Genomic DNA, 20,028 nt, shown 5'->3' on the forward strand with positions numbered 1-20,028 from the left:
ATGGAGGTCAACGTTCTTTGACATTATTGACTAGCTTTATGACGCTAAAGCTGCTGTCGTGCCATTTCTTAACCTTGTTACAGTAATGCGTATCAAAATTTTCCTTCGAGCCTCTTCACTTTTGACACTACCTTCTCTACAAGCTAAAGCGTTCTAAAGCACACCAAGCTCTCGACACAAACACTTCCTCTGTGTCCTCTAGCTCTAGACCTACGTAGAAAAGACACTCACCACCATGGTACGAGAACTCACAGAAACGAAACGAGAGCAAAAAAACACCACAACCTCTCCCTCTCATTGAGCAGTGACTCCTGCAACAACAAAACGTTTCCATCAGTCCACAAACTCCCGCCTCTCAAAGATCCTAGCAGCTGAGGAAAAAAAAAAGGAAGCAGCGCGCGAGAGAGGGAGAGAAAAGGCCTACTCTTATCACATCACTCGTAAAAAAAGTCACCTCGTTGTGACTGCCTGCTCGCGGCACCATAGCCTCCGTATGATCCATTCGCACCGCCCTCCGGAGCCGGGGACGACGAAGCCGCCCCCATCCCATACCCCCCGCCGGGCGTCCCACCGGGAGCAGCGTTTCCATACGCATCGGCCCTCCAAGTGTTCTCCGGGTAGCCACCATACCCGTCACCATAGCCGCCTGCGTTCCCAGAGGCCGGAGCGTATCCACCACCACCGCCGGCATTGTTGTAGCCACCACCACCACCGCTACTTCGTCCGCCACCGCCGTAGCTCCCGGCGGCACTGGGAGGGCCACCGTAGCTTCCAGCAGCGGCACCGCCCGGAGGATAGCCACCTTCGCCACCTCCATACCCATAGCCACCGTAGCTCCCACTCCCTGTCGAGCCCTGTGCCCCTCCAGCATTCCCCCAGCTCGTAGCACCGTAGCCGCTCATGTTACCGCCGTTGCCACCATAGCCAGGAGAGTTTCCTCCATAGCTCGGAGCCGCGGCCCAGCCAGCGTTCCTCCCAGGGCCGTAAGATCCTGCTCCAGAGCCTGCAGCGTAGCCCGTTCCCGCTCCATATGCTGCTGCTCCAGGAGTGGCCCCGTAAGGAGCACCGCCACCGTAGCCAGCGTAGCCATATCCATACCCGGCAGCTCCATACCCAGCAGCAGCGTAGGACGGGTACGCGCCCCTTGCTGGTCCGTAGGCGTAAGGCGCCGCAAATCCCTGTCCGTAGCCAAAGGGACCTCGGGGTCCGGCGTATCCAGCAGTCGGGCTCCGAGCAGCGGCCGAGGCATCCTTTGGAACCGCTCGCTTCACTTCCACCATCTTGTCCTTGAGCTCGTGGAACGTCTTCTGGAGGACACTGTCCACAGCCTCTTCGGAGTCGAAGGTGATGAAGCCGAAGCCCCGGGGCCTTTGCGTTGCATGGTCGTACATGACCACGATATCGGTGATGTTGCCAAACTGCTCGAAGTACTGCTTGAACTCCTCCTCTGAGACGTTCGGTGCTAGCCCCCCTACAAAAATCTTCTTGGTCCTAGTCGTGCTACTAGCGGGCGAAGTGGCTCCTCCCGGGCCACCCGGCTTGACGGCATTTTGGTGCTCGTCCCTAGGCACTGCTTTTTTGGCCTCCACCTAAAGAAGAAGACACACTAAGCTACATTGTCTAGGCAGCGGTGAGAGGAGCTTACCAGTTTCCCATTGATGCTGTGCTTGTCTTGTACAACTCGGTCAGCAACGTCGGGATCCGCAAACACGACGAAGCCAAAGCCGCGGCCACGCCCCGTCGTCCTGTCTTTCATGATCATCGCCTCCACCACATCGCCATAGCTCTGGAAGTACTCCTTGAGCTTCTCGTCTGTGGTCTCCCAAGACACGCCGCCAACGAAGATCTTTCCCTGATCGGAATCCATCCCCCTCCTCCTCCTGTCCGCCGCTGCCGCGCCGCCGCTGCTGCTACCCGAAGCTTGGCAATCGGAAATACCCTAAGCTACTTCCTCCCGCGAAGCTCCCAGAACCCAGCAGTGACAGCAGTACCTGGCGGCGATCGCGCGCACCATAGGAGAAGCGCTACCGCTGCTGCTGAGATCGATCGCGGGGTCGGCCGGCGAGAGCGAGAGCGAGGGCGATGGCGCTGATCGGAGGAGATCCCATGCGACTAGTAAACCCTAGCCCTAATCCGTATAAACGGGGGATTTTGGCCCGCCCGTACTTCTTGGGCATATTCCCCCAGTCAAACCCGGGTCCGTACCGTCAATCTAACGGCCATATCAAACGGCTACAAAGCACGAGGGCCAGGCTCGGAGGCCGAGCCTTGTCCCGAGCCTGGCCAGTCACGGGGTTACTAGTCTAACGGCTACACGCACCGCGCTATATAACTAGACGCTCCACGCGAGCTTGTAAGGTTCTCATAGAGCTGTGATTCTAGCGCAGTGAATTTGCCCTCTTTCCAGAGATTGGATCTTGCTCTCTTTTCCAGAGATTGGATCGATCGACTTCCCCTAGTGTGCGAAGGAATGGCAAGGGTAGGGAAGATGATCCTTGCCGCGGCGATGGCTGTGCTGTGCTGCTGCTCGGTCGCGTCGGCGACGAGGTACATTGTCGGCGATGAGGTGGGATGGAGTGATCCCAGCATGAGCAATGTGAGCTACGCGGATTGGGCGCTCAAGCATCGCTTCCACGTCGGGGATTCGCTGGGTATGGATCTCTTGTCTTGCTGCCCTAACCCTCCCCGTCACTCTTCCTCGGCATTCCTCTTCCTTGCGGCACTCTGCGGCCTGCTTCTCAAAATCTTTCCATCGCTGCTCGCCGCGGCGCTTGCTAAAGCGTGAGATTGATTGGATTTTGGATGGATTGGAACAAGGATTGTGCTCGATAGGGTGATTGTCGCTTGAAATATCATTTGGATGTCCTTGATCGCGAGCTCTAGCATCTTGTTTGCGTGGTGTGATGATCATCTTGCATGGCTTGTAGCGATTGAATGGCTGCTTCGCTTGTGTGCTCGAAATGGGGCTTGGATTTCTACAACCGCGAGCTCTAACACACTGTTTCTTGCAGTGTTCAAGTACCCATCCGATGCTCACACGGTACTCAAGGTGAATCGCCAGGATTTCGAGGCGTGCCACAACTCCAATCCCATGGCGAGCTACAAGGACGGCGAGAGCATCGTCCATCTCTCCTCCGCGGGGCCTCACTGGTTCATCTGCGGGGAGACGAGCCACTGCAACCAGGGCCAGAAGTTCGGGATCATGGTGGTGGAGCGCCGCGGGCGCCACAGCCGGGCTCCATCGCCATCGCCGGCGCCGGCTCCATCCGCTGGCGGGGAGGTGATGCCGGCGCCAGTGGGAGCGTCGGACGAGATCTCGCCCGCTTCTTCGCCCGGAGGAGCGCCAGCAATCGCTCCAGCCGCCGGTGGCGCCACCATGACTCGTGTCTTCGCGGGCTCTTCGCTGCTCGTGATTGTCGCGGCCCTGATATGATCTGATCGATCGATCGTTCGACTGGAAGGAAGAAGGAAGGGATGGTGGAAGAAGAGTTTTTTTACTACTGGCGGTGTAAATACCACGATCGACAAGGAGGGGGAGAGCGAAGCGAGCATTGGATTGATTGATTCATATTCACATTTGATAGTATGCCTTAGATTTCTTATGTCCTTTTTGGTTTAAGTCAATGAGTAAAATCTGCTTTAGTCCTTTAACCCTTAACTTTATTTATTTTTTAAACCCGTAAACTTATTCTCAAACCCTTTCTGGAGTTTCATGCTGCGAACATAGACTTCGCTGCGACATCTTCGAAGATCTGGCGAAGAAAAGTGTGTTCCATCCAGGCAGCCTTGATGCTGCTTCTCTTGAGGATTTCATTGCAAGATCCTGCAAGAACAGAAGGAAGCGTTACCCCTAGCATTTCAAGAGAAGAGAAAATCCATTATCTACCATATTGCTTTGAAGATTCTATCCAACATATGAAGCATATTCTTAATTATAAGTTGAGCTTTATTTAATTATTATGCATTTTACTTAGCTGAGACAAAAAGAAATTTTCAGAGGACACAAATTTACTCTTTACTGTAGGTTGGTGATGGTGGCGGTGGAGATTGGTACCAGTAGAGTGGTGGCGATGGTGGAGGTGGGGATTTGCGGTGGTGGTGATGTGGTGGCGGGGATTTTTCGCATGGTGGTGGGGATTTGTACTCATATGGTGGTGGTGGTGGCGACTCATATTTATACGGTGGCGATGGAGGTGGAGACTGGGGTGGTGGTGGAGATGTATACTTGTATGGAGCTGGCAATGGTGTACATCTCTCACATTTTGGTGGTGGTGGTGGTGGCGACTCATATTTATACGGTGGCAATGGAGGTGGAGACAGGGGTGGTGGTGGAGATGTATACTTGTGTGGAGCTGGCGATGGTGTACATTTATACGGTGGCGATGGAGGTGGAGACTGGGGTGGTGGTGGAGATGTATACTTGTATGAAGCTGGCGATGGTGTACATTTCTCACATTTTGGTGGGGGTGGCGGTGGGGATTTCTCACATTTTGGCAGTGGTGGTGGTGGAGACTTCTCACATTTCGGTGGTAGTGGTGGTGGCGGAGACTTGGGTGGCGGTGGAGACTTCTCGCATTTCGGTGGTGGTGGTGGCGGCGGAGACTTGGGTGGCTGGGGAGGTGGGTGGTGGCGGGGATTTTTCGCATGGTGGTGGGGATTTGTACTCATATGGTGGTGGTGGTGGAGACTTGTAATGGTAAGGAGGTGGTGGCGATTCAACTGGCGGTGGTGGAGATTTGTGATGGTGTGGTGGCGACTCAACCGGCGGTGGTGGTGATTCAACCGGTGGTGGTGGGGATTTGTAACAATAAGGAGGTGCATTAGGAGGGCACAAACGATTTGGAAACCACCAGGGCCTTCTCAGCCATGGCCTCCAACAGAAGAAATCGACCGTGCTCTTGGGAATTCTAAAGCCAAAGTTCTTGGCATCTCCAAAAGCCCCTGCATTTCGATCCAAAACCTCCTGAGATCCATCACAACTGACAGTAGAAACCAGGAGAAGCAGCAAAAGCATGCTGCATGACTTGAGGAAAATCATCACGTTCTCGATAGAGAACCAAGATCACTGGAAAGAGAGACCTTTTCTGTGATGCTACAAAAATTTCCAGGTTATAAAGCCTAGCACCTTGTCTTGGAACCAACTGCTTTCAAAATAGTAATGCTTTAGAAATTGATGGCTCTGGGCTAACTAACCAGTGTTTAATGTTTAGCAAAAGATTTGCAACGCGCGCCCATTTTCTCATTTGATTAGCAAGGGCTCCCTGGTGGACATCTTGAGCAGAGTAGGCGATCGCGGCAGCTCGTCCAGTGCTCGCTGGTGTGCAAGTGATGGCGGGAGCTGCGCTGGGCTGTCTCTCGCCTCCACTCTGACTTCGAGGTGAGTAGAGGAGCTGAGGGACGCTGGACAACATTTTCCAGTGAGCATCCGGCTGCGTTCCGAGGATTTGAGCACAGCTTACTTTTACAACTCTTGTGTTGTTGACAAGCGATGCGACAATCTTCGTAAGATGGCGCTAATTGGACACTGGAAGCCATTGCCAAGCTCTCTCAGTTCTCACCTCTGGTCCCGATGCTCGCCCTCCACCGTTTTAACAGCGAACACAAGATGACCTCTTATCTAATTTGTTTGGCAACCTAGAGACTCTCCGGTTTTTTCCTTTTCTTTCTTGCTGATCGATCTGTGTTGCAGTCATTCGTGCCTGGAGGTGTCAAGGATGTGACTGTTCATCTCTACGTAAGATCCCACACCGCCCAACGTGATGGTTCTCAAGGATTTACTTGGAGTTCGTCAAGTCGAAGAGATCGTGATTCACTGCAGCCAAGCTGTGGCGAACTGGGGACTGCTGGCGCTGAAGCCAGGCTACGAATGCTTCTGGGTGCTGTTCGACTTGCTCGTCGCATTTCTTTCGCACGAGAGAAACGGCATCACTGGCTCTATTAGTGGCGATGCGTGACCTTTGTCAAGTTTTTATTGAACATCAACGTCATGACTAGCCTGGTATATTTGTAACACCTCGAGCCGCCGTTGATGCTGTAGGTGACAACGCGCTCATGTCGCCATGAAGCGCCGGGCCTGCTCGAGATCGCACAAGCCATCGATCAGAGCTGGTTGTAAGTCGCCACGTCGGGGGATGGAGCAATCCCAGCATGGGCAATGTGAGCTACGCGGATTGGGCGCTCGCTTCCACGTCAGGGATTCTTCTCTTCCATCGCTCTTCCTCTTTCCTCGCCATTCGTCCTCCTTGCGGCGCTCTGCGGCCTGCTTGTCGAAGTCTTTCCATTGCTGCGATGGAAATGCGAGCAGTGTGTGAGATTGGATGGATTGGAACAAGGGATTTGCTCGATCGAGTTTGAAATATCACTCGGATGACAATCAATGTTTAATTTCCCAAGGTATAATGGGAATTTGAATTCTCAGCGTTGGAATTTTTAGGAGCGTTGGATTTGGAGCATCGCTCCACTTTGCCGCAAGAGAATTTGCAAAGCTATAAGAGGTACGTTAGCTTGCTGTCGTTTGCTTCCCTCAAGATCAGACCCCGAGCAGGGATTAGAAGAACGAGATGGGAAGAGGGGATTAGAGGAACGAGAAGAACAGGGACTGGGCCTGGAGCAACGGGTAGAACACGTTGAAGGCCTGTTGCAACAAGAAGAAGAACAGGTTGAAGGCCTGTTGCAACAAGAAGAAGAACAGGTTGAAGGCCTCGAGGGCGATCAAGGGCTGGAAGCAAAAGGACTGGAATCTGATGGAGCAGAAAAACAACGAGAAGAAGAACAGGTTCAAGACCTCAAGGGCAATCAAGGGCTGGAAGCTGATGGAGCAGAGGTTCATGGCACAGGAGGGTGTGTTGACATTGTCAAAAGATACCGAGTGGAGTATCAATAGATGAAGCAATACACTGGAAGCTAGCAATTGTTGATCTGCTCAGATCTCCAGGAATCACGCAACAATCAGAAATAGCTTGTATATAGAGCATGAAAGACTCATGAATATATACTTGTTTTTTATCTTTATGGTATCAGAGTGCAGGTTTATGGCTTGTTATTTTTCCTTTCTTTGTTCCTGTTTCTTGCTCTCGATTGCTGATGGAGCGGTTGGCGGCTACCATTTGATGGCTCAAGGCGTTTTTGGTACTGGGTTGGGGGTGTGGAATGTGGTCACATCTCCCTAGGGTGCTCATTCTTCAGCCATTGAGTCCACTCGTAATAGCAATATTGCAATCAGGAGTAGAACTGTCTAGCCATGATCAAATCAAAACTGGCAGAACATCTAGCATATGCAACGAGAGTCTAGTCTGCTGCAGAATTCTGGGAGTGCCTCCTTGTATGCTCAGGCCAAGTAACTAGTGTTGTCAACTCTTCTGCTGCCACTAAGGATCACGGAGGTGTACAAAATAGACTGGACATTATTTCATCTGCCTCATCCATTTCATGAGCATGAGAAGCTCTATCCTATTTCATTTCTGTCTTGTGTTCCTTTGCTACCCAAAAATGGTCCCTCTTTGCAGTATAGACATGGTCAATCCTCTCTAGGATTGCTTTTGCATTCCTCCATAAAGACAAACAGTGTGAGCATAACATGGTACCTCTACATCGCAGGCAGATGATATGAGTTTGCACTCTCGTTGCTGAATTGGAGCCATGATACCCACAAAACTTTCATGTCCACCTCGCAATGCCATTTACATCCTTCTCACAAAGTTGCAATGGTGCCAAACTTGCAAATTCATTCAGCTTCCGCTTGAAATCAGCTTTTGTGTACTTGGCATTTCGATGTGGTGCCTTCCTTTTAATCCCATGAATGGCCTTCCTTCGGACAGCATTAACCTGTTGTCAAATGCCTTCATCCTTCTCTTCTTCATCATTTTCATCTTCTTCTAGCAAGATATCTTCCATTGGAGTCCTTGACACGGTTGGTTCACTCACTCACATGCATACGCAGCAATGGCACACTGCTGTAATAATCCACTGTCATCCCTACTTTGGAATTGGAATGCTTCCCATCCCACTGTCCCATGCAAAGGAGCTTTCTCCCAACCATCTGGATGCTGAGGATGATGGATGCCTGGCCCCTTGACCTGACTCACCTGACTGACTCACTTGGGCTACAAGAGACGCATTGACACACTTGATCACTTATGGCACTGTAACCTCATAGCATTGCTGCTGGTTTGAGAGGAGAGGAGCCAAAGGGGCACAATTGAGGACAACAAAAACCCTAACCTGTAAGTGGATTTGAACTCAAAGTTCTTTTGGGATTTGGAGGTGACATCCAAACTCAATCCATGTGGTATGAAATACTATAAAAAATATTTAAATAATGCAATGCTAAAAATATTCTCAAGGATTCTCTTAAAAAGGAATTTATATAAATATATTCCATGTTTTTGTGAGTTCTTACATTTCATCATGTACCTGTCTGTATTCCCGTGTTCTCAGGGCATTTCATCACCTGCCAATCGCTAATTACAGACATTATATAGATCAAAATCAAGAATTGAAAATTATTTCATGATAAAATTTTATTTTGAATTTTATTTTTCCCCAAGCCTACAAGCACAAATCACTTGCCATGTGTAGCTTTATTATATATTTACTAATTTTTTTTGCACTTTTTTTATCCCCATAATCTTAAAAGTGTGCCAATTACATTTTGATTGCTATAAAAGTCTTGCCACGTCCGCATTACCACATTATATGTTTGCAGGAAGGGATTGGGGGGCTGAGCATGAGCCTTTCAATTATCAAGTTCACACCAGTGCAAGACTCGGCCCTAAACTACCAGGGTCTTCTCCAATTCCGTGGCAATCTTCTCCAATTCCGTGGCAGTCTTCTCCAAATCGCTAGCGCTTGGCACTTGACTTCCCATCCCAGAATGAGACTGCTCTCTTCGGGCCATGCAGCCAGCAATGTGTTTTGTGGCTACCAATAAGCGGCCATGAAGAATTGTAGCAAGTTCCTGATCTTTGTATCTTGTTCTGGTTTACCAGATAGACACTCCTGTGCTTTACAAAGGCCATCAGAATCGAGTTCCAGTCTCCAGCACAGGATGTCCTTGTGTGTGATATTTTATCAAAAATGAGCTTAACCTCTCATCATCATTGTGTAGAGCAGAGAGTCTCGCTGCTCGCAACAAGCCTTGGAATATGTTTTGATGGTGGCTTTAGAATCCTTGATACAAACCCTTTGAATCCTAATATCAAGATCAAAGAAAACAACAAGTAAAAAACTTGAAACCTGGTTGTGTCTGGTTTGCATTATCCTGTGAGTTGTCAAGAAAGCTCAGATACTTCCCAAGGAGGTTCCCCTTCACCTCGTCAATCTGCTTAGACACTTCATGCTTGACTTGCTACTTTTGCAGAAAGTTGTTAAATCCCATCGCTTAGGGGGTAAGAATAAATCCAATCGCCCTTGTCCTTTTCACTAGCACATAGAGTTGGGATACTGATCAAGAGCAAAAAACGAGTTGGCTTGGGATTTTGATCAAGCACGAGAAACATGGCGATCTTGCTTCAGGAATCGATTGGTTAACTTCGCTTCATTTTCAGATTCTGGACGTTTAGGAATGATCCATGGTTTAGAATTCACTGGGATGCCCTGATCTATACAGAGCTGGCTTGTGGACTTCTTGAAAGCTCTTGTGCTGAAGGGCTCTCCAGTTCTTGGGTGATATCGACAGTCTTAGAATTGTGTGCCATCAACGTGCTGAAATTGTGGCATTTTATAGAGCAAGGTCTTTATGCTTAAACCAAACCCTAAATGTGGCAAATAATGAAATATATATGTTATTTGTAAATTAGGAGGTGTACCTCCCCTCGAATTGACAATCATAAATTAATTGTATACAACGCTGATTCGCAAGAAAAATCAAGTATCTTTACATTGCTCTAGTCTATGGCTCCAATCGAATAGTTTCTTTCTTCATCTTCCAGTGCTGGATGGAAACAGAGGTCTTTGTGGAGTGGGCATGAAGGAGCGGCCGCCACTGCTGCTGCCCTCCTCTGAATAGCCGTCAGCGCCACCGGCCTCGAGATCCACCCCCGCCCCGCCTAGCTCCGTCGCTCTCCTTCTCGCCAGCGACGCCTCCTGCCGCTGCTCGATGTACTTGCGCGTCCGGCACACATAGACCGCAAGAACCACTAAGGCAATCGCGAAGAACAGTCCCACCACGATCCCAGCGATCGCCTCGTGCGAGAGCGTGATCGTTTCCTTGCTGGATTTGGATTGCTCCAGTAGCCACCGTCGTCCAATCGACCCAATCGCTGGCTGGATCATCCGCTGGATCGATCCAGGAGCTTCATACCCGTATTGGGTGACCTCATAGGATGAATCTACACCGCTGCTACAACCGCCGCCTGGGATCCAGATCGCAAGCAGCAGGAATAGAGAAAGAAGAAGAAGAAGCAAGCCGCTCCTCTGGGTTGGCACTACCTCTCCGCCAAATAGCAACATTTTCGTGATCCTGCGTGTATAGGGATGTGTTCGCTGCCAAGATATCTATTTCTCGAGCTCTCAAGTATAATGGAAGTTTGGGCGATTTTATCATTTATATAGACTCTGTTGACCTACAATACATACGCGGATAACGCGACTAGTTCAAAGTCTTCTTGTGAATAGCGCGTCATACGTGGACTTTCGTGGCCTTTGACGCTTGTGCTTCGCCTAGACCTTGAAGTTGACAGAACTTTTCTTATGTGAATTTCTTCTTCCTAAACCCTAAATAATCAAAGTGATTTCATGGCAAGATCGCTTGTGATCTGCAAAGAAAGAAGGAATCTTTATAGATCAGTCTTCCTTGCCTCAAAAATCCACATTGCTTGCCGTGAGCTGAGATGCATTTCGACCAGCAGCTTAAAAGTTTTTAAGCCTAGAAGTTGGCGGGCGCAATTTTCATTATAGGTTGGAGGGCAAAGCGTGGAGGTGGATGATGACACAGACGAGCAGGATATAATCTCCAGCATTCTCCACCGTGCCAAGTACAAGGCTCCCAGCTGCCTCAAGGAACTCACTGTTGTGCTTGAGTATAGCAAGGATGGTGATGACCAGATGGAAGTTAGCAGTCACTGCTGTTGGCTCCCTCACAAAGCTCTCCCTCGAAGCTCTCCATGGGACCAATGGGGAGCAGCGTACTCCACCGCGATTCAAGAGCTCCACATCACTGGGAAACCATGTTGGGGGGTGTGGGATCTTGTTGGTGACACCTCCGGGCACAAATGATTTATTTGTGGGCACAAATGATTGTAACACAAATCAATCAGTAAGATTTAACAAAGAAAAAAAACCAAAGAAGAATAGTCAAGATCCACATGAAGAAATAGTTGTATTGTCTCCAGATTAACAAAGAAAAGAGACTGTCCATGGTCATCTTGTGTTCACTGTCAATTCATTGGAGCGCAAGCCTCAAAACATAGGTGAGACTGGGAGAGATTGGCGATGGCATCCACCTTCCAGTGTCCATATAACGCCAACTTACGAAGGTTGTCAAATCGCGTGTCCACAACGCAAGAGTTACACTGTTCAATACCTCTAGGTTCGGGCACGAAGCTAGCAGCATCTGGAGCAGGACGTAACATCTTTTTACACGAATCATCTTGAAAAGAGATCTAAGGCAAGAAAGAATCATGGCTGTCCACTCTTGATAGGAAAGATCAACGCAAAACACTCAAATGAAACGCAGACCACTACAACCCTGTCTTGGATTCGATCGAAAACCCATTGAGCCTCCATTGCCACATTTCCCATACATGTTGATCAAGCTACTGGCCACACGAGGATTGGATTGGAGCCATATCCTGTGTGGATGTGGATCCTCCTCCCTCTCTCCAAATCCCTGGCGCCGGTGCAGGATTTCATGCTGTCCTTGACTCTAACCATAAACTTTTCTCTCTATTTCAAAGAGGTGGGAGCGAGAGGACTCCAGTCTCCTCTCTATGTGGCGGTAGCTCCAGTGGAACCTGTGCAGAAAACTCACAAGGACGAGCATCAACATCGTGACTCGCAAAACCACAAGAGGTACCAATTCATCTTTCGTGAAACTTAGTAGTCATGCAGTTGATTTTCAATAAGAACTTGACAAAGATCAGGCATTGCTACTTCTCACGCGTGAAAAAATGCGACCAGGAAAAAAGAAGAGCAAGTCGAACAGCACCCGGTAGCATTCGTAGCTTGGCTTCAGTGCCAGGAGTTCCCAGTCCGCCACAACTTGGCGGCAGTGGATCACGATGTCTTCCACTTGATGTACTCCAAGTAAATCCTTGAGAACCATCACGGTGGGCGGTGTGGGATCTTGCACGTGAAGATGAACAGCCACATCCTTACGCTTGGTGACACCTCCAAGCTCCCTCAGTTAACAGCGAACATAAGATGACCATGGACAGTCTCTTCTCTTTGTTTGGCTTTGGAGACAATACATACTGACTGCTGTTCTCTTCAGGTTCGTTTTGTTTTTTTTGTCTTGTGTTTCTTGCTAATTGATCTATGTTGCAGTCATTTGTGCCTGGAGGTGTCACCAAGTGCAAGGATGTGACTGTTCATCTTCACGTGCAAGATCCCACACCGCCCACCGTGATGGTTCTCAAGGATTTACTTGGAGTTCATCAAGTAAAAGAGATTGTGGCTCACTGCAGCGAAGTTGTGGCGAACTGGGAACTTCTCTCACTGAAGCCACGCTACAAATGCTTCCAGAGTGCTGTTCGACTTTGGTCGCATTTCTTTTGCACGTGAGAACTGCATCACTGGCTTTATTAGTTAGCAATGCCTGAGCTTGGCAACGTATCACTTTTTGTAGTTTCTAAATCAAAGAAAACGTTGGCGAGCTTTTACCAAGTACTTCCAAGATTGTAATAGCTTCTAAAGAGGTGTGGATACTCTTCTTCGCTGGATATTTACTGCTAGTGAGAAAACAAAAGGGGAAAGGGCCTGATCTCTAGGGGTTGAGAGGGAAAGATGAGTGAATGAGTGTTATGTATTAATATGAAAACAATGAATGGAGATAAGGATCCACAACTCGGATTCCCCCCTTTAAAAGGCTGGCAGCATATGATAATGAATGGTATATGCTGTGCATGATCAAATCTAATGCAGCCTTGGGTTCAGGGTTAGAGTCCCCTGAGCCTGGGGTTTTGGTTAATACCCTTCATTGAGTTGTGAGCTTGCCTTTGCTGCACTATGAGCTTCACGACCAAGCAAACCACCTACGAACCTCCTCACCTCTAGCTTTGGTTTGTTGGGAAGTGGTTCACTTGGTTGTGGAGCTCGCAGTGCATGCATTGATCGAGGGCTTCAAACAATTTGCGGGTGCAATAGCTCAGATCACAGAGTTTATCCTTGTACTCCTTCCTGATCTCATTGTAATCACAGTGTACCTGACTCTATGGCTGAGGCATGGCTACTACTCCGTGATCCTGGTATTCCTTGCTAGGGTTCACTGTGTTCTTGGTCCTGTGATTTGAAGTTAATCTGTTCCGTTGGATGTGGGTGGCGTGGTTGGTCCAGATTCTTTGAGGTGGTGCATTTTGGATTGATGCTGGATGAACGGCCCAGATGTGGCACTGAAATTAATGTATCCGTTGGGGTTGAACGGCGCAAATCTTCCGCTTGAAATTTTGTTGAAGGGGTGCTGATGCTGCTCATGGCATTTGTTGGAGGAGGCATGGTTGCATGTTCTGCGAGTGATCAGCAAAGGTAGTCGATGTTTTCTTTCGTGGAGCATATTGAGGGGGTCAGGGCGGTAAAAATAACGTTCTCAGCTGGCCAGCTGACGTTTTCCTTTGGAGATGTTGAATTGTTGGTGAGAAGTTGTCAGTTTTGGGGCTGATTCAAGTGGATCTAATGCTAAAAAGCTATTTTATGCTTTGGTTTTTTTACTTCTTTGGTTCTTTTACTTCTTCAAAGTTTAATTTCATCCCTTTATTGAGTGTGGAAGCTGGTGTGAGTTGTCTTCATTGTCACTGATGATGAGGTGCTCTCAGAGCAGCGGCTTTTGAGCTGGATTCGCTGGTGTGTTGTGTGTGAGGTGGTGGCAAAGTGGAGTTGAATTGTTGAAGTGTTTATTGCTGGAGCTGGTGTTGCTGGAGTGAGTTGAGCCTGATTGTTAAGATGTTGGCTTCGGTTTCTTGCTGGGAGTTGCTCCTTCTGATCCTGACTGATCCTCGGAGCTGTCGCTTTGTTCTTCAGAGTTCATTTGGGTTGTCCACGGTTGCTTGTTGGGAAGAGCTTGGTGTAGAGCTACCAGCAGTGGGAACATTACTGTCTGCATGGTTTTCTTGTTGAGTGTGGTGAGGATGGCACGGTCGAGAAGCTTGAGAAGGAGCTCGTGGAGATGATGAGCCACGTTCACACATTTGCCGTCGAATAGAGCTCTGTAGACCTCTGCTGTGCGCTTGCTGATGGTGCGATCCGTTGGGCAAAGTTCGTAGTAGAGGAGGAGGGCTCACCAACAACTCAACATCTCCAAAGGAAAAGAGTTGTGATTTGTTTGTAAGGGCATTCTTATACACAAACTTCACTGGATTCTTCGTCTGTACAAGTTTTTCCTGCCAAAGAAACTTCTTCCACCCTTGCAGCGCACAGCGATAGAGCAGCCGCGGCTGGAGAAGAAGCCTCAAATTCTTTGATCAAGGCCTTGACGTCGTCTAGCTTTCCCGACCGGCAAACTCAGTCGAGGATGGAGCTGCAAGTGGTGGCGTCCGGCAGCATCCCCTTGGCCAGCACCACTCGCAGCAGCTCCATCGTCCCGGCCAAGTTCCCAGATCTGTGGAGACCACCGAAGCAAGCCGCGAAGGTGAACGAATCCGGCTGGTGGCCCTTGCCGACCATCTCCTCAAGAACAGTGATCGCCTGCTCGGTCTTCCCCGACTTCCACAGCCCGTCCACGAGGATGTTGTAAGTCACGGTGTCGGGATCCCAGCCAAAGCTCTTAAGCTTGCTCACGAGCTGGAGAGCGTCGTCGGTTCTCGAGGCCCGGCAGAGCGCGTAGACGAGCGAGCCGTAAGTCATGGATTCGGGCACGCAGCCGGAGCTCACCATCTCCTCCAGGAACTCGCAGGGCTCCTCGATCCGGCCCGACTTGCACAGGCCGTGGACAAGCACGTTGTAAGTCACCACGTTTGGAGGAACTCCGAGATTCCCCATGAGATCGAGGATGTCCCGCGCGGCCTCCACCTGTCCCGCCTTGCACAGCCCGTCGATGAGCGCGCCGAAAGTCATCACGTCCGGCTGCATGTTCTTGGCCACCATCTCCTCGAAGAGCGCGGACGCCTGCTCGAAGTTGCCGGCCTTGCAAGCCCCCGCGATGAGAATGTTGAAGGTGACTTTGTCAGGCACGAGCATCCGGTTGTAGACCTGGAGCGCTCTCGACACGTCCCCGAGCTTGGAAAGTCCGTTGATACAGCAGTTGAAAGCGTACGTGTCCGGGTCGGGCATGGCGTCGAGCAGCGCCTCGGCCTGACCCGCCCGCCCCGTCCGGAAGAGGCCATCGATCAAGGTGCAGTACGTGATCTTGTCCGGGGCCAGGCCGTGCTTGAGCGTCATGTCGTCGAACATCTGGAAGGCCTCGCCCGATCGGTCCGACTTGCAGAGTCCGTCGATGATCGAGTTGAAAGTCACCACGTTTGGCGTGCATCCCCGCGACGCCATGCCGTGGAGGAGCTCCAGAGCCTCGTCGACGCGGGAGGCCTTGCAAAAGGCGTCGACGAGTACGCTATAGGTGATCACGTCCGGGGTGACGCCCTTGTCCACCATGCTCTCGATCATGGCGTGGGCTCTCTCCATCTTGTCGGCCTTGCACAGCCCGTTCACGAGCGCGTTGTAAGTCACCACGTTTGGGACGTAGCCACCTGCGATCATGTCGTCGTTGCAAGCCTCGTCGGTCTGGCCACACTTGCACAGCCCGTCGATCAGCGTGCTGAAAGTCACGGTGTCTGGAGAGACTCTCAAGCTCCCATCTCGCAAGCTCCTCATCAGCTCGCACGCCTCGGCCGTCATGGACTGCTTGCAAAGCCCGTCGAGGAACGAGTTGTAAGTGATGATGTTTGGAAGAACGTCGCAGCTCTTCCGCGTCATCTCCTGGATGAGCTCTCGCGCCTCGTCGATCCGGCCGACCTTGCACAGCCCGTTGATGAGCACGCTGTAGGTGACGACGTTTGGGACGCAACCTCGAGAGCTCATGCCGCCATGGAGCCGCCGTGCCTCCTCCAGATCCCCGGCTTTGCACAAGCTGTCGATCAGCGTGTTGTAAGTCACCACGTCGGGGTGGTGGCCTCTCTTCACGAGCTCCTCGAAGAGCTCCATCCCTGCGCCAAGCTCGTTGCTCTTGCACAGCCCATTGATGATCGTGTTGTAAGTCACGATGGTGGGAGCTACGCCGTCGCGAGCCATCTCCCCGCGGAAGATCTCCAGCGCGCGGGCGGTCTCGCCGGCGCGGCACAGCGACTGGAGCACGATGTTGTAGTCCGCCACCGAGCGCGAGGAGCTCCGGACAAAAAAAAATTTCAGGGGACACAAATTTACTCTTTGAGTGTTGATGGTGGCGGTGGTGATTGGTACCAGTAGATTCGCGGCAGCAGTATGGTGGTGGGGATTTATACACATATGGTGGTGGTGGTGGTGGCGACTCATATTTATACGGTGGCGATGGAGGTGGGGACTGCAGTGGTGGTGGAGATGTGTACTTGTATGGAGCTGGCGATGGTGTACATTTCTCACATTTTGGTGGTGGTGGTGGTGGAGATTTGTACTCGCACGGAGGTGGCAATGGTGGAGACTTCTCGCATTTTGGTGGTGGTGGCGGTGGGGATTTCTCACATTTTGGCGGTGGTGGTGGCGGGAACTTCGGTGGTGGTGGTAGTGGTGGCAGCGGAGACTTGGGTGGCTGGGGAGGTGGAGATTTTTCACACTTTAGTGGAGGTGGTGGAGACTTGTAACGGTAAGGAGGTGGTGGCGATTCAACTGGCGGTGATGGAGATTTGTGATGGTGTGGTGGCGACTCAACCGGCGGTGGTGGTGATTCAACCGGTGGTGGTGGCGATTCCATCTGTGGTGGTGGGGATTTGTAACAGTAAGGAGGTGCATTAGGAGGGCACAAACGATTTGGAAACCACCAGGGTCTTCTCAGCCATGGCCTCCAACAGAAGAAATGATCGTGCTCTTGGGAATTCTAAAGCCAAAGTTCTTGGCATCTCCAAAAGCCCCTGCATTTCGATCCAAAACCTCCTGAGATCCATCACAACTGACAGTAGAAACCAGGAGAAGCAGCAAAAGCATGCTGCGTGACTTGAGGAAAATCATCACGTTCTCGATAGAGAACCAAGATCACTGGAAAGAGAGACCTTTTCTGTGATGCTACAAAAATTTCCAGGTTACCGTGTCCTATCCGCTTTCAAAATAGTAATGCTTTAGAAATTGATGGCTCTGTTTAATGTTTAGCAAAAGATTTGCAACGCGCGCCCGTCTCTCGCCTCCACTCTGACTTCGAGGTGCAGAGGAGCTGAAGGAGCGGCAGACCTGGACAACATTTTCGAGTGAGCATCCGGCTGCGTTCCGAGGATTTGAGCACAGCTTACTTTTACAACTCTTGTGTTGTTGACAAGCGATGAGACAATCTTCGTAAGATGGCGCTAATTGGACACTGGAAGAGGGATGCCATTGCCAAGCTCTCTCAGTTCTCACCTCTGGTCCCGATGCTCGCCCTCCACCGTTTTAACAGCGAACACAAGATGACCTCTTATCTAATTTGTTTGGCAACCTGGAGACTCTCTTCGGTTTTTTCCTTTTCTTTCTTGCTGATCGATCTGTGTTGCAGTCATTCGTGCCTGGAGGTGTCACCAAGCGCAAGGATGTGACTGTTCATCTCTACGTGTAAGATCCCACACCGCCCAACCTGATGGTTCTCAAGGATTTACTTGGAGTTCATCAAGTCGAAGAGATCGTGATTCACTGCAGCCAAGCTGTGGCGAACTGGGGACTGCTGGCGCTGAAGCCAGGCTACGAATGCTTCCAGGTGCTGTTCGACTTGCTCTTTGGTCGCATTTCTTTCGCACGAGAGAAACAGCATCATTGACTGTATTAGTGGCGATGCGTGATCTTTGTCAAGTTTTTATTGAACATCAACGTCATGACTAGCCTGGTATATTTGTAACACCTCGAGCCGCCGTTGACGCTGTAGGTGACGACGCGCTCATGTCGCCATGAAGAGCCGGGCCTGCTCGAGATCCCCCGCTTTGCACAAGCTATCGATCAGAGCTGGTTGTAAGTCGCCACGTCGGGGGATGGAGCGATCCCAATGTGAGCTACGCGGATTGGGCGCTCGCTTCCACGTCAGGGATTCTTCTCTTCCATCGCTCTTCCTCTCCTCCTCGCCATTCGTCCTCCTTGCGGCGCTCTGCGGCCTGCTTGTCGAAGTCTTTCCTGTAGGAATAATGATGAACACGACAAGCAGTCCGAATCGTGATCAGATCTCTGGTGATTTCCGATTTGATTGAAGTTGTATATATATATACAGCCATATATGAATCAGTGTGTGTTGAAGTGAAATCTGTTGTTCTTGCTCCGCTTTTCTTTCTTGGTATCGGAGCGCTGGTTTCTGAACTCTTTCTTCTCCTTTCTTTGTGCCTCACATCATGAGCTGCAGCAAAGTTGGATTGATCTTGCTTCAGGGAGTCACTGCCTTTGATGGGAGGAGAGGGTTCAACACTTGGTCCGAGAAAATGATGCGCGTGCTGCAGATGGAAGAACTCTGGGAAATCGTTTCACCACCAACAAGATGCTCGTACGCGGCGAGCCCCTGCTACGTTGGGAGCTTCAACTTCAGTGGAAGGAGAAGTCGTGGATGAAGAGGCAATTCGTGCCTCTGTTGCAGCAGCTCGACAACAGCTTGATCCAGGGGAACAAGCTGTGCTGGAGAAGAAGGAATCTCGAGCAAAAGGATTGATTCTTTCTAAGCTTGCAGATGCCCTTATGATGCGTTTGCGTCATAAGTGTGCTTGTGAGATCTGGGCTCATCTCCACAACAAGTATGCTGTTCTTTCCCTCTCCAAGATTAGCATGGTCGAGACTTGCATTCGTGAGACCCGTTTTCATCCAGGCGAGAACTTTGAAGAGTTCCTCGCCAAGATGCAAGATCTGTGGATGGAGCTTGAAGGCAGTCCAGCAGCGTTCAACGAAAGCAAGAAAGTTCTGGCACTTTGCGAGGCCATGCAAGATTCTTCTTTTAGTTCTTTCGTCCCTACCGTTCGCATGATGTCGCTCAACTTTGAACAAGCTGAGCAAACTTTACGCTCGGAGCTGGCTGCGAGAGGTTTGATTGTGGACTTTGATCAAAGGCCTTCCCATGTTTTGATCTCACAGTCTACAGCAAATGCTTCTGCATCAAGCAATCAGTCAGGGACTGATTCAGCTCTGTGGGCTGGAAATCATCGAAACAGAGGAGGCCGTGGAAGAGGAGGACGAGGCAGAGGTCGCGGGTTTAGGGGAAATCCGCAGCAGCAGCAGAATTCAGGGAATTCTGGTAAAGAAGCAGCAGTTCGGGATTGTTTTGTGGCCAAGAACAAACAGGAATGCTGGACCTGTGGGATGCCAAGGCACTACTCCAAGGATTGCCCAGTTGCAGCTTGGCTGCAGCACATGAACATAGGGCTCGCAGCAAATGCTCAGGAAGGGGAAACACAGGAACTTGCGGCATCATCTGAGGTAGCAGTTCCAAACGTTTCTGAAAAACTGACCATCGATTCAGGTTCAGAGAGACACCTGATGCAAAGCGGGTCGAACTTTGTGCAGTTGCGTGCTGCAAAAGGGAAGTGCATTCGTGTGGGAGATGGAAGCATTTTACCTGTTCGCGCAACTGGGGATGTGCGAGTTCCACTGGGAAGAAAGTCTCTGCTCTTGAAGAATGCGTGGTATGTTCCAAAGATAGTGAAGAATCTGGTTTCTGTAGCCAAGCTTACGGATGAAGGTCTGGATGTGAATTTCTCCAAACATCAATGTCAAGTTCTTGCAAATGGCCGTCCATTACTGCATTTTCCCAGATGTGGTAAC

The 20,028-nt window shown here is 50.3% G+C and overlaps 3 protein-coding genes across 5 annotated transcripts; 1 reads left to right on the forward strand and 2 right to left on the reverse strand.

Annotated features, from left to right (window-relative positions):
- Positions 1-39: 39 nt before the first annotated feature.
- On the reverse strand, positions 40-2,113 carry LOC9650850 (heterogeneous nuclear ribonucleoprotein 1). Of its 3 annotated transcripts, none has more exons than XM_024677380.1 (3): positions 1,646-2,113; positions 455-1,589; positions 40-311 (listed from the first exon to the last, which is right to left on the reverse strand). In XM_024677380.1, the coding sequence occupies exons 1-3, from the start codon at positions 1,865-1,867 to the stop codon at positions 295-297; spliced, it is 1,374 nt and encodes a 457-aa protein (XP_024533148.1). In that variant the 5' UTR covers positions 1,868-2,113; the 3' UTR covers positions 40-294. The 3 variants fall into 3 exon arrangements, with proteins under 3 accessions (XP_024533148.1, XP_024533146.1, XP_024533145.1); XM_024677378.1 differs by having other exon boundaries at positions 425-1,589; XM_024677377.1 differs by having other exon boundaries at positions 91-1,589.
- Positions 2,114-2,356: 243 nt separating this feature from the next.
- On the forward strand, positions 2,357-3,651 carry LOC9651526 (mavicyanin). Its single transcript, XM_002972296.2, has 2 exons — positions 2,357-2,651; positions 3,012-3,651. The coding sequence occupies exons 1-2, from the start codon at positions 2,471-2,473 to the stop codon at positions 3,431-3,433; spliced, it is 603 nt and encodes a 200-aa protein (XP_002972342.2). The 5' UTR covers positions 2,357-2,470; the 3' UTR covers positions 3,434-3,651.
- A 10,834-nt stretch (positions 3,652-14,485) lies between these two features.
- On the reverse strand, positions 14,486-16,467 carry LOC9650853 (pentatricopeptide repeat-containing protein At5g64320, mitochondrial). The gene has a single exon (XM_024677393.1). It carries the CDS (start codon positions 16,372-16,374, stop codon positions 14,653-14,655), a length of 1,722 nt encoding a protein of 573 aa, XP_024533161.1. The 5' UTR covers positions 16,375-16,467; the 3' UTR covers positions 14,486-14,652.
- Between the last annotated feature and the right edge of the window lie 3,561 nt (positions 16,468-20,028).

This window comes from Selaginella moellendorffii, unplaced genomic scaffold, assembly GCF_000143415.4.
Source record: "Selaginella moellendorffii unplaced genomic scaffold, v1.0 SELMOscaffold_19, whole genome shotgun sequence".
NCBI lineage: Eukaryota > Viridiplantae > Streptophyta > Lycopodiopsida > Selaginellales > Selaginellaceae > Selaginella > Selaginella moellendorffii.